This window comes from Physeter macrocephalus, chromosome 12, assembly GCF_002837175.3.
Source record: "Physeter macrocephalus isolate SW-GA chromosome 12, ASM283717v5, whole genome shotgun sequence".
In the NCBI taxonomy this organism is placed as follows: Eukaryota; Metazoa; Chordata; class Mammalia; order Artiodactyla; family Physeteridae; genus Physeter; species Physeter macrocephalus.
In genome coordinates, this window is record NC_041225.1 from 49,203,416 (window position 1) to 49,217,383 (window position 13,968).

The 13,968-nt window shown below is 50.9% G+C and overlaps 1 protein-coding gene across 1 annotated transcript in view; it reads right to left on the reverse strand.

Annotated features, from left to right (window-relative positions):
• Positions 1–13,968, reverse strand: part of GALNT14 (polypeptide N-acetylgalactosaminyltransferase 14) — a 91,358-nt gene that overhangs the window by 26,021 nt on the left and 51,369 nt on the right. Inside the window, exons 7-9 of the mRNA XM_028496594.1 lie at positions 8,777–8,864; positions 7,921–8,005; positions 5,279–5,382 (exon numbers count right to left, since the gene is read on the reverse strand). Coding sequence (XP_028352395.1) covers positions 5,279–5,382; positions 7,921–8,005; positions 8,777–8,864 — 277 coding nt within the window. The remainder of the gene's footprint in view (positions 1–5,278; positions 5,383–7,920; positions 8,006–8,776; positions 8,865–13,968) is intronic.

A 13,968-nucleotide genomic window follows, 5' to 3' on the forward strand; every position in this document is an offset into this window, starting at 1 on the left:
CCCCCCGCCCCGGCTCCTTGGATCCAAATCCCCACCTGTTCTTGTTGTATTTGGAGCTGAGCCCCATACCCCCCAGCCCTGCCATTGCGATAGCCTTGACACCCATTGTGAGAGTCCCGAATAAAGTCTTTCTTACCCTTTTAACAAGTGTCAGAATGATTTTTTCTCTAACACGGGGATTAGGGCGGGGATGTATTTTGGCCGAGGCCCTTCCCCTACCATGGGGATCACTGTCTCCACTTTAAAGACTTAGAAACAGTGAGGTAAAGCGACTTTCCCAAGGACACACAGCTAGTGATGACTGCAGGACTCAAACGCAGGCCTGTCTGATTCCACAGCCCATGTTGACACATAGGAGCGTGCCTGCCAAACCTGACACAGCCTGACGTCCTTGACTGTGTTCTGGGGATGGGGGAGCTGGTGGTGGCAGCTCCTCTCTGGGACCCTCATCTCTCTCCTCAGCGTTGTCTTTTGTATCTGCTATGCTTTAGAAACCCTCCATTTTAAATCCAGAAATCCCATACTCTCCCTTCATATATGTGCCAAGGCCTCCATTTTGGAAAGGCACACCTCCTACCCCACCACTTACACACACACACACACACACACACACACACACACACACACACACTTTTACTGGGCAACAGGTTCCTTTCACCTCTAAAGACCAAAAGCTAAAGTGAGTAGATGTATTAGATATTTTCCATGTATCCTGTGTTATGAAAATTGGAGTTTAAACATCCAATTTTAATGCAAAACAACTTCTGAAAAATAAAAGGCTAAAAGCCACATTTCCCTAAAGCCTGTTCCTGTGCTGAATGGCGGATGTAATTATCGACACTTCAGCTCCTCTTAGAAACGCTTTGTGGGAAAGATTGCACCAGGGTCGGGCTGCTCGAGTGCATAGCAGGGGTTGGCTTTCAAGTGGCCGCTTGGGGCCGCTCCCAGCAGATGAAAGTGAGATGGGCAGGCCAGGCAGCGTGCCACTGAGGACGGTCCCCGTCACCCTGGCCAGAGCCTCGTCCAGTGACCTCACGGACTTCTGTGCTGTGAAATCAAGTCAATGCAACAAAGGCAACTACGTCTGGAACACACAGAAATCCCACGTCTTGGGAAAGGAAAGACATCTTTACCTGCCATTGTTATTCTCCATAGGCTCTGTTTAATGCATGGAGACTGGTTTTAAATGGAGCCTCAGAGTTGTGTACATGTGGTCTTTCCCACCCTGAACCCCCTTCCTGGTCAGTCTCCCGCTTTGAACACACATTCAGCAAGCAGTTTCCACCGCTCCAGGCATCGAGGTCGAGAAGTTGGGTGAATGTTCTTGTAGGTAGAGGGCACAGAAGAAAAAACGGACAAATACACGAGAGGGCCCAGTACCAGAGTGGAGAGGAGAGCAGGGTGCTGAGGGGAGTGGGCAGAGGGTGGGCAGGGAGGGTGTCCTAGTCCTGGGGGAGGCCAGGCAGCCCCGGAGCTGTGATCTGTGGCCATCTGGCACTTGGTGGAGGGTGGAGGCTGGGTCTCTGGAGATGGCTGGGCGTGTCCGGGCAGTGCAGGAGGGTCTGTCAGTGCCTCTGGACTGAAGGCTGGGGAGGTGGGCAAGGTCAAGGAATGGTGTGGGCCTTGTCTTTAGGACAAGAAGGCGCTACAGGGGGTGCCAAACCCGGGAGGGTGGGAGAGATTGGCATTTCCAAGAGCACTTTGGCGGGAGTGTGTGGGGATGGCTTTGAGGGGAGCAGACTGGAGGTGGAGAATCATTTAAGAGAGTAAGAGGGGGATGGACATGAGTGATGCTGAGGGGAGAGGATCTTCAGGACTTGGAAGCAAGGGGCCCTCTTGCCATACACTGGAGCTGGGATTTTTTACTCTGACATGCAGATTCCTTTACCCCTCTTCACCATCTGTCCTTTGCAGGTGGACAAATGGGACCTAATCAGACTTATAAGCTTTTGCACAGCAAAGGAAACCATAATAAGATGAGAAGACAACCTATGGACTGGGAGAAATATTTGCAAATGATGCGACTGACAAGGGCTTAATTTCCAAAACATACAAAAAGCTCATACAGCTCAATATCAAAAAAACCCCAAACAACCAATCAAAAGAGGGGCAGAAGACCTTAATAGACATTTCTCCAAAGAAGACATACAGATGGCCAAGAAGCACATGAAAAGCTGCTCAAGATCGCTAATTATTAGAGAAATGCAAATCAAAACTACAACGAGGTACCACCTCACACTGGTCAGAATGGCCATCATCAAAAAGTCTACAAATAATAAATGCTGGAGAGGGTGTGGAGAAAGGGAACCCTCCTGCACTGTTGGTGGGATTGTAAGTTGGTGCAGCCACTGTGGAGAACAGTATGGAGGCTTCTTAAGAAACTAAAAATAGAACTACCACACCACCCAGTAATCCCACTCTTGGGCATATATCTGAAAAAGACGAAAACTCTAATTCAAAAAGACACATGCACCCCAGTGTTCATAGCAGCACTATTCACAATATCCAAGACATGGAAACAACCTAAATGTCCATCAACAGATGAATGGATAAAGATGTGGTATATATATATACGATGCAGTATTACTCAGCCATAAAAAAGAATGAAATAATGCCATTTGCAGCAACATGAATGGACCTAGAGATGATCATACTAGGCGAAGTAAGTCAGACAGAGAAAGACAAATATCATATGATATCACTTATTTGTGGAATCTAAAAAACATATATAAATGAACTTATTTACGAAACAGAAATTGATTCACTGACATAGAAAACAAACTTATGGTTACCAAAGAGGAAAGCAGAGGGTGGGGGAGGGATAAATTAGGAGTTTGGGATTAACATCTACACATTACTATGTATGAAATAGATAACCAACAAGGACCTACTGTATAGCACAGGGAACTATATTCAATATCTTGTAATAACCTATAATGGAAAAGAATCTGAAAAAGAATATGTATGTACATGTACAACTGAACCACTTTGCTGTACACCTGAAACTAACACAGCATTGTAAATCAACTATACTTCAATTTTTGAAAAAAGCACTGCATGTTCTGGCATGTAAAATGCTAAAGAAAAATCCAGAGATGACTTTTAAAGTGCTGGGAGTTGGTTATAGTATAATGGAATGTTGGAATTGGAGAAAACAGTGTTTCCTGTGTTAGCTGTCTGCAGTGCTTTTTTTGTGATTTAAAAACTTTTGTGATGGATTGTAAAATGTCTCTCCCACACCTCTCCCAAAGCCCCTCCCTACTTCCCTGGTCCAGTCAGCACTTGGTGATGTCAAACCACTGGGAAACCAACAAGAGGAGATCACCCTGGACGTGAACAGATGTGTGTCAACATTGCTATAAAGAGAAGGTACTGGTAGGTTGGACCAGGATGTGACATCATTGAAAATAACATGCTGCCTGCATCCACACGTGGCTGCCATGGAAAGGAAGGATCACACATACTTTGTGTGGGTCAAGAGGGCAGACAAGGCCTGACTGATGGAAGCTGGGCTTCGACGTAGAAGAATTTTCTAACAATTCAACACAAAACTTCTCAACAACAGAACTTACCATAGTGTGAAGCAGCAAACACATCATCATCAGTAGCATTCGAGCAGAGATTGGATGACTGCTGTCTATCAAAAGGGCTGCAGAAAGGATTCAATGTACAGGAATAAAGGCTAGAGCACATCAGGAAGAATCATGAGAGGTACTGTGAACGTTAAGACATCTGATGGGCTCTGCCCAGAAGGAGAGGGATCTTGTCCCCATTGAGACCGCCAAGGGTGTACCCGGCTCCAAGTTCTCCCGGGCTGGTGCAGGCAGATCCCCCCTCAAACCCCACCCCAAAGACCCCCATGGCATCCGAGGACTGAGTCCTAGTCAGGGGATTTGGTTTGGTTTGTGGCAACTGGGATTTTCTGCTTTGTTTGCCGAGCTTCCAACCTGGCCCCCACGTGGCAGGACACGGACTTTTCTGATAGATTTCTCTACACTGCCCAGTTTAGGAGAACAGATGCTGTGGGTCAGGCCAAAAGCCATAAATTTCCAGGAAATAACCTTTAATGACTGAGGAAGAAAGCCATAACGCATCCTGGAGACAGGGACAGGAGAAAACAGGGGCAGAGGATAATGCACAGGATTACCGCTAAATGCCAGGACGAGCCCCATGGATCCTTCTCCTAGCCTGCGCCACTGCTCGGGGAGCCGTGCCAAACACGCTCCCCGGTACCCAGAAAGGGGAAGGGGCCCTGACACCCCGGACTCTTCTTCTTCCTCCCTTGTGGTTTATTTTTTTATTTTTTAAACATCTTTATTGGAGTATAATTGCTTTACAATGGTTCTACTGTGGTTTATTCAACAAATAGTTACTGAAGCCTCCTTCGTGGCAGGCACCATACTGGGCAAGGGAGAGAGCCGTGAACAAACAGACCAAATCCCTGCCTTGTGCAGCTTATAGGCTGGTCATCTCTTAGGTCTCACCTGCTGGAGGGAAGAAATGGTAACTAACGTGTATTGTGTCCACATGGTGCCCAGAGGTTTTACAGACTTACCTGAATGGATTTCCACAGCAACCCCCAAAGCATCCCTGTGTTACACTTTTAACACACGAGGAAACTGGAGGGTCGGTCATTGTCATCATCTAGATGGGACGGGTCTCCGACTACTTTCTCCTGTATCTGCACATGGCAGCCCTACACCACTGTGGCCACACCTGGCCATCTGTTTACACAGCTCTGGAACACGTCACCCAGCCCCTCTCCCCACCCCCACTGCTTTCTCTGCGCGAAAAGATAAGGGCTTCTGTAGCATTCACCCAGACCCTCCTCATTAACCCAGTGCCGAGTGCTATACGCCTAGACCAGCCAACAGATGTGATCCAGATGTTAATGGCATTGCTGTCCATCCTCCTCCTCATCCTTTTTATCCCCAGTCTCCTTCCAACTCCAAATTCCCATGTTCAGTACTCCCAGCTCAAGCCTGCCTCTGGCCCTCAGACTTGGTGCTCTGCCTTGGTCTTTCCAGCTTTTGCATCTCAACTTCCCCCTAATGGTCCATCTGGGTGGGTTTCCCTGCTCCGCAGCATCCATGTGGCCCCATGGATAACCCCCCTCCTTCCCTCCGCCCTCCCAGCAGCCACTCTTCTGGCGCCCCATGTGGTCTCCCCGCAAAGGAGTGCCCTGCTCCCCGTCTCCCCGGCCCTCATCCCAGGCACAGGTGGTCCAGCGACACCGAGACCCGCACCCTAGCCCCTGGATGCAGAGACAGCGACTCACCGAAGTTCTCCCCGCCCCAGATGTCCATGTCCATGTCATATTTCCCCAGGTAGTCGAACCAGGATTTGTCCATCACGAAGAGCCCTCCAGCTATGATTGGAGTCCTGTGCATTTGGAAGGAAAAGGAGGGTCAGTCACGGGAGGGGGACCGCTGCCGTGTTCTTCTGTCCTGGTGGTCCTGATCTTGAGGCCATATTCTTCCCGTTTCTGCTCCTCTGCAGAAAGACCAACACACTGTCCACTTACCTCAAACAGGAACATGCTCCAGCTTTTTCCCTTTGACTGTAAATCTCCTGACCCTGCAGACAGGCTAATATGCTCGTCTGCACACCTCCTATGGGGCAGTCGGGATTTGCTCAGAACCCCGGCTGTTCGGAGGGCCTGGGGAGCCTCCCCCCGGCTTCTGCCACAGGCCCTGCCCAGCGGGGCTCTCCTGGGAGCTCCACTACAGGGAGCGGGGACCATGGGCCACTGACCAGGCAGAGAGGAGGGGCTGCGGCAGCACCTGTGAACAGCACACCCATTTCTTGAGACTGGACTCTCTCTTCTTTTTTTCCCTCTCTTTCCTTCTGCTACAGATTGAGTTATATCCCCCGAAAAACATGTTGAGGTCCTAACCCTGAGTACCTCAGAATGTGACCTTATTTAAAAAGAAGGTCTTTACAGAGGTGATCAAGTTAAAATGGGGTTATTAGAGTGGGTCCTAATCCAATAGGACTGGCGTCTTATAAAAGGGGACATGTAGTTGCAGAGACAGACATGCACAAAGAGAAGACAATGTGAGGAGACACAGAGAGAAGACGGCCCTCTGCAAGCCCAGGAGAGGGTCCGGCACAGCCCTCAGAAGGAAGCAACCCTGCCAACACCTCCGTCTTGGACTTCCAGCCTCCAGAGCTCAAGACAGTATGTTTCTGTGGTTTAAGCCACGCAGCCTGTGGTACTCTGCTGCAGCAGCCCTAGTAAACAAACACACCCTCATCTTCATTCTCTTTCCTTGGGGTCCTCTCCCAAGCTCCCCTCCCCTTGACCACTGAAAGAGATTCCAGAGAAGCCACTTGGAAAGGAAAGGGCTGCAGAGTCCAGCCAAGCAACCCGATATAAGCACAAGGACGTGGCTGCAAGAATCAACAGCTCGGGTGGGGTGCTGACAAGCCCTCCGGGGCCCGGCCCCTCATTCAGTGGGTCCAGAGGGCGAAGGGTGTTTTCTTCTATGTCAGACGGTTAGTTGATGGGGAGCAGGTCAGAAGCTCGGTCTCCCGATGCCACGACACCCTGCTATCCTCCGGGAAACACTTGTCCTCTGATGAGCAGAGATGTTCCCACAAGAAGAGAACCTTCCCCAAAAACCCTACCCCTGGGACAGAGAAGGGAAACCCAGAAGGCAGCTGCACCATCACCGCCTTGTCCTTGACTTTGTCCAGGTCCACTGCCACATCAGACACTCTGGCAGCAAGTAACCGAGGCACTGGTGTGTGCTGCATGGCCCTGAGGATGGTGAGAAGGTTCTGCTCTCCCTTTAGGAGCAAATGGCACTATCTGGCATGCCACGTGGCTCCAACCTCCCTCTCGGCATCACTCCAGATCATGAAAGCTGGAGGAGGGAGGAGGGGCTGGCAGGTAGACGCGACAGAGGCCCCACTGCAAAGTTCTCGCAATTCCCACCGTTTGTCTGAGTGTCACCACTCAGCTCTTCATAGCCCTTTGAGTCTCAGTTTGACTTAAGTTAGTTCAATGAAAATGATCAAGCATTTACTCTACGGCAGGCCCCGAGTTGCAGAGGTGCCCCTGAAGAGCCCAGAGCATCCCTGCGACCCGGGCAGGGGCAACCCCCGTCCCGTGGTCTTCTCTCCACATCCGCAAGCACTTGCTGGCCTCCTGACGTTCCACTGGAGGCAGGAAAGTTTTAGCTTGGAGGTTCCCAACAGGTCTGGGACACGTGCACCCTCCAGTCTTGGGAACACTGAAGCCACACACACGATGCAGACACCGCTGGGTGGACCCCTGGGCTCTACTCTATGTCGAGCCCTCAAATGGTCCTGAACCCCAGGCAGCCATCTGGCTACCGTGCTGTGGGTCACAACGGGGTCTGGAAGTGAGAATGTAGATGAGGACAAAGCCATCTTGCAGCACCGCAAAAGCAGCCCAGAGCTGACGCCCCTGTCGTGTTCTCACGTGGGACACAGCAGTCGTGTGTGTTAGTACATAGCAGTGGCCATGCCTTGACAGCAGCCTCCACTTACAGCAATGGCTGACTCGACCTACCTGGGCTGAATCCTGACATCCAGGACCTGAGGGCTAAGGAACCATCTTTTCCCTTGTCAGAGGCTCAAACGGGACCATCTGGGACCCTCCAACGTTTAGCTGGAAGCGTCAGTATTGCCATGGCATGTGCGCGGGTGGACAGCGCTGGGCAAGTCCTCAGCACAGGTCTCCACCGGCCCCCATCCCTTCAGCAGAAGTCTCCACGAGGATGGAAACCTCCTCAAATAAGGGCAAAGGCGGTGCTGGCCTGGCAAAGGGTCTCCTTGGTTTCTTCCCAATCGTTTGAGCACCTCACATGGATTGCTTCCCTATACCACGTGACAGTGGGAAGGGCCACAGGGTTATGAATCTGCCCACCCCTCACACTTGCCCTGGCTCACCTAATGGGCTCAGTGGGGTCCAGGCGCCCAGACTTCTGCTCTGGTGTGAGCTGCTCCCATCGGAAGTGGAGGCTCCAGTCAAACCCTGCAACACAGCATCCGCGTGGCTGACTTGGTCTCTCTGATGTACCTGCAGACCTTGTTCATTCTGTCCCTTTACTAGAAGCTCAAGAACGTACCCAGTTTCCCAGGTGGTCCCAGGGATAACAGGTCTCACCCAAGCTGGTCGGCAACAGAGCTGCCTGATTTCCCTTCCACGGCTTCCTTCTTTCTCTACCCCCTACTGCCTCTCTGAGCCTTCTCTGCTGGGTGGACTTAGGGAACAAAGGGCACAGGATAAAGAGTGGGAGTTGACAGATCCCAAGAGTGGGACCCAAGGGGGACACAATGGAAAGTTATGGAGTGTGGCCCTTGGCCAAGAGTCTCGGGAGCGGGGGGGTATAAGCAGGAGGTCTGTGAGGAGCTGAATCACCCCAAACCCCTCTTGAGGAGCCAGCACTCAGCCCTGGGCAGAACTGTGGTGGGCCTCGAAGAGAGGGAGGCACCCAATGCTGAGATGCTGGAACAATTCAGGCCCCACATTGGAGGGGGGCCCTTGCTTCCCTCGAATCCTCAGGCCCTGGAGTGACCCCGTGTTGGAGCTAGAGCTCAGGGGGCTACAGTGACCTGCCCCCTCCCCGGCCCTTCCTTTCACAGTCGCCATGGTGAGGGCCACCCTGGAGCTATTGACATTACAGGATGCAGGGCTGGAGGTTCCAGACAAGCCACTAGGAGATTTTTCTCACTTTCCCCCTTGGCAGCAACGACTAGGAGAAAAAGAAAGTCCTTACTGGGCAAGGATGTTAGCCCCACTCACCCCCTCTAAGTTCCGTGGCCGACTCGATGTAGTTGAAGGTGTCCAGGTGGATGATATCGATCACGGGGCAAACCACCCGCGTGTAGTCCTGTAAAACAGAAGGCCTGCACGCTCACATGGCGGCATAAGGGAGCCAGGCCGGGGCTCGGTAGGGCCTCGCCCTGGGAGGGCCGGAGACTGGGTTCAGGGCCTTGACTGAGAACTTTCCTCTCTGGATCTCAATGTTCTCATCTATAAAATGGGCCAACAGACACTGCGACCTCTCCAGTTACGATGCCTACAATGCTAAGAGCCTTTCCTTTACTCCGGGCGCCTTCTCATGGCCATGCAGTCATGGTGGAGACATGGGGAGGCTGGCTGGAGCGTGCTGCACACTGAGAAAAGGGACATCAGGAAGAAGGGGACCCCTGAAGTCCTTCAGTGCCACGGGGCTCTCAGGAGGCAGAGGACACAGTCAGCCAGCAAGGTGGCCTCAAGCCTGCAGCTCCAAGAAGCAAAGCCACACCTCCACAGTGGGAATTTCCCAACACTTACCTTCTATGCCTATGGTTCACGGGCAAGTTGATGCGTAGCATCTCCAGAGATTCCGAACTTCAGTTGTCACCTGTGATAATCAAGTCTGTACCTCCAGCCCTGACTTTGCTCCTCACTTCCAGACTCGGGTGGATCCAGTACACCGCCGGCCCCTCCATGTGGATGCACACAGCCTTTCAGTGGTGCCTTCACCATCCTCTCCCCACACACGCTCCTTCCCTTGGTTCCCTATTTCTGTCAACATATCCCCCCTTCCTCCCCAGCACTAATTTCAGAAGCTACATCTCTGCCCATCAACTGGATCGATCCCGCCGACTGTTAACTCTACAACTGCTTTTCTGAATGGATGCTGACTCTCCCTTATCCCCTCGAGCCTGGCGAACACGGACGGCAGTGGACTCCCAGCTCCTCCCCACCCTCACCCCACCCCTTTCCCTTTCATTCTGCAGGTGGCTGACAGAGTTGTCTTTCAAATCTCACTCTGTAGCTCAACAGCTAAAAACTTGAATTGCCTTGAAGATAAGGTTCAAACTCCTTAGCCTGGCATCCAAGACCATCAAAAACAGGCCTGTTTCTAGCTTTGCGGCCTCATTGCTTGCTACTTCCCCCAGGCTACCCCGCTGATAAGCATCAAAGTCATCCAGGGGATACTTTCAAAATCTGCAAGACAAACTCACCAGTTCTTGGGGGCCATCAAGGCACTGCATATGTTCTAAAAATGTCCCTTAATTCTGGATGAACACTCCCGTACTGGTATGCAGGAGGGGAAACTGGGCTCCCATGGGCAGGATAATTGAGCTGTGACCAGGAGATTCAGTGGCTGAATGGGAATCCAGCAGCTGGGAGGAGACAACAGGTCTGGGCCTACAGGGCAGGACCACTTTTCCAATCCTTCGCACCTACCACCCCCGGTCAGCACGGGCAGGAACTTCTGTTTCTCTTGCAGTCATTTAATTTCCTGATTCAATCTCTCCCATAAATAAGGCCGTCTTCTAATTTTAAGCTCAGATTCACCGAGCACCCGCCTTGACATTCACAGACTTAATTTGGCCCTTGGTCTCCACACACAACTCATCTCAACAGTGACAAGGTGCCTCTGAAGCCAACTGGCTCCCGTGGAAGGAAATGCTCATTTTCAATGCGTTGCTTCCCCCTCTGGGATGTGCACAGATGCTTCCTGTACAGCACCTGCCCAGCTGCCACAGTGCTCTGGGGCCACTGTCACCATCTGTCCGTGTGTATATACACACTGCATGCACGCACAGCCATCCACCACCCACACCAATATCTCCACAGAGACACACCCCAAAGACATTCTCCTGACTTGAATTCTGAAGTGTTCTCAGAAGTTCAGAGACTGATCTTCTTCTGTGGGTCTGACAAAGTCCTGTTTTTGCCTTTGTCTGCTGAGTTTGGGCCGCTACAGCTTCACTGAGTCTTTAGGTAAAAACCCTTGTGCCACAAAGGATTAACCTAAAGATACGTGTAGCCCTTGCCCAACTCCTGAGAGGTAACTTCTAAGCCCTTGGCATGTTCTGCCTATAAAAGTGTCTGTTTACCTGGGACCCTGGGGTTACATCAGATAGTCTATGCTAACGATGAGATTTGTGGTGACGGCCTTGGGTCACGGGGTGCCAACTCAACTTGACCTCTGGAGGGGCATGGAAACCATGGCGGTGATTAGCCACGTCTATGTGACTGACCTCCAATAAAAACCCTGGACACCAAGGCTGGGGTGGGCTCCCCTGTTTGGCAATACTCCATGCATGTTGGCACACATCCTGGCTGAGGGAAGCAAGTGCTGCCCGCACACCAGCACTGGGAGGGGACAACTGCACCATCGTGCCTGGAACTCCCCCCATGCACCTCTTCCCGCTGCTGATTTTAATCCAGATCCCTTTGCGGTAATAAACAGTAACCATGCGTGTAGCATCTTTGCTAAGTTCCCAGCCCTTCTAGTGAATTATTGAACCTGAGGGTGGTCTTGGGGACCCAAAACTGCAATACTGTTTTTTTTTTTTAATCTTTCCTCAATATTTGGAAACTGCAAGGCAAAATAAAATGCTGGTTGCTTACCCTGGCCACAGGCTTCCCCAGAAGCCACCCATGGGCTTTGCCTCCAGGGCTATGACAGACTCTGGGGTACTCTTCTGTAAGTTCTGAGGGTTTCTGTCCTTCCACAACTCGGCTGTGACAGCTGCTTGGCTCAGAGTCATGGAGGCCAGATAGGCAGAGAGGGATGTTTGGGGCTAAGTGCTGTGTGGAGCCAACCTTAAGAGGGGGCTGCAGGAGATGTTAGACATGACCCCTCGAAGACAGGACACAAACCTCCCTGAGTGACCCTGGGGGTCATATCTGCTCCACTTCTGTATCCCTCAGCCCCAGGCCAGAGCTGGCTGGGCAGCAGGTGTTCAGCTGGCATTGGCTAAAAGAGGGCAGCTATGAACTCTCTCTGAGGACACTGTCAATGGCTAGAGGCAAAGCAGGTGGATCAATTACAGCTGAGCAAGATGGCCTCTCCTCACACAGGCTCAGGGATGGATGGACTCTCCATAAAGATGCCCAGACCCACTGCAGGTCCCCACCTGCGTGCTCCAGTGGCTTTATCTTTAAGGCTAGGTCCACAGGTAAGCTCAAACAGCAGCTGGTGAAATCCCCGGCAGATCCAGAACAACACGCCCTCCCCCTCCCCGACACAAATCCAAGCCCAAGCCCCACTGAGAGCCAATGGCCATCAATCACAGTTCCAGTCATACCTCTCTTCTTTCTCCACTATCTCATATAATTAAAACCACATTGTAAACAGGCAATCAAAAAACTTCTAGAGACGACCATTCACTCATTGCATCCACCAGCATCACTGAGCACCTACTATGGTTTAGGGACTGTGGATGGTACAGAGATGAATAAGACCTTGCTGTCTAGGGAAGGTGGTGGACAGGAGAGCAGAGGAGTACAGTGTGGGGTTTCTGTTAGCCTGGAGGGAGGGATGGGGGAGCAGGAGGGGGGCCAGGGACCTGGGTTCCCATTCTGGTTCTGACATCTAGAATACGTTTGACCTTAAGCAAATCAGCACACTCTGAGGAGCTCTGTTTCTTCATCTATGAAGCAAAGGCAAATTATAATTTGCAAAACTATCCTGCCTTCCTAACAGGGCTTTTGGAAGGAACAAGAAAGGAAGCATGTGAAAGGGCTTTGAAGCATATGTAAGCCATTATTTATATCAATTTGCCAAATGCTACAGGGATTGAAATTTCTTAAAATCTTTTTTTCCTACTAAAGGAATATGTAGATAAGGGTGGCAGGGAAGAAGCCTCTGTTTAAAAAAACCTAACAACTTGGTGCTTGTTTCAAGTATCATCATGTAATTGAAGGGAAGGAAGGGAAATCAAGGAGATTTTCCATGTGGAAAACACCAGCTGAGGACAGCTTCTGACAGCTCGAGCCCAACCTCTTTCTTATCTCTTTCTATTTTTGAAAATCCCAAACTCCAATTACAGCTTAAAATTTCCACTTCCACTCACAAGATCAAATCACGTTTTACTCTGAGATGAGACACATACGAAGACACGTGGAAACAGAGGCTGACACACGCCCACACTCCCCATCCTGAAGGGGATGTCTCAGCAGAACCATCTCGTCATTAAGAGTCGGGGTCTGGTGAAAACCTCTGCAGGTGAGGGTGCGACCACAGTCTGGGGTCTGTCTGAGCAATCCTCTGCCATGGAAGCTTTAGGTCAGAAAGTGGTGGGGGGCTGGGAGCTTGGCCTGGGGGTGCTGAGCCCACTCTTGGGGCCGCATGACTCCTATAGGAGGATTGCTGTGCAGGGATACACAAGAGAGCATTTTTTCAAAGAGGGCTTCAGAGATGGACTCAGCGCCACGGGGAAGGAAAGGGCCTCCAGGTTCATTAAGGCTGCCCGAGGAAAGCATCCTGCAGGGAGACATCAGCCTGGAGGTCCTTATAGGTCAAACACCGAATTACCAGCAATTCCACTCCTTGGTATGTACCCCAAAGAATTGAAAGCAGGTACTCAGAGGAAAACCTGTACACAAATGTTTGCAGCAGCATTATTCATGATGGTAAAAAGGCAGAAACAACCCAAATGTCCATCAGTGGGTGAGTGGATAAACAAAATGTGGTATATACTGTGACGTTGTGATGTGAAAAGAAATCTGAATTTAGCCTTTGTTCCTCCCAAAACTCTTGGAACTTCCTGACTGATTGGGGGTGACAGGAGTATCTTTTGTTCTCATAATAAGCCTTTTTCACTATATCTGAGTTTATACTAATGAGGTGACTCTTGGAGGAGGGGGGGCTGGTTCTCAGAGGAACCAACCGTGTGATTAAAGGGCTGGAAATTGCAGCCCCACGCCCAACCCCCTCACATTCCCCTCCCCATTTGCCCCCCACCTCCAAGGAGAGGAGAGATGCTGGAGATTGAGCTCAACCACCAATGGCCAATGATTTCATCAACCATGCCTATGTAAAGAAACCTCCATGAAAACCCTAAACAACACGGTTTGAAGAGTTTCCGGGTTTACTAAGAATGGACTTGAGGACACGGGGAGGGGGAAGGGTAATCTGGGACAAAGTGAGAGAGTGGCATGGACATATATACACTACCAAATGTAAAATAGATAGCTAGTGGGAAGCA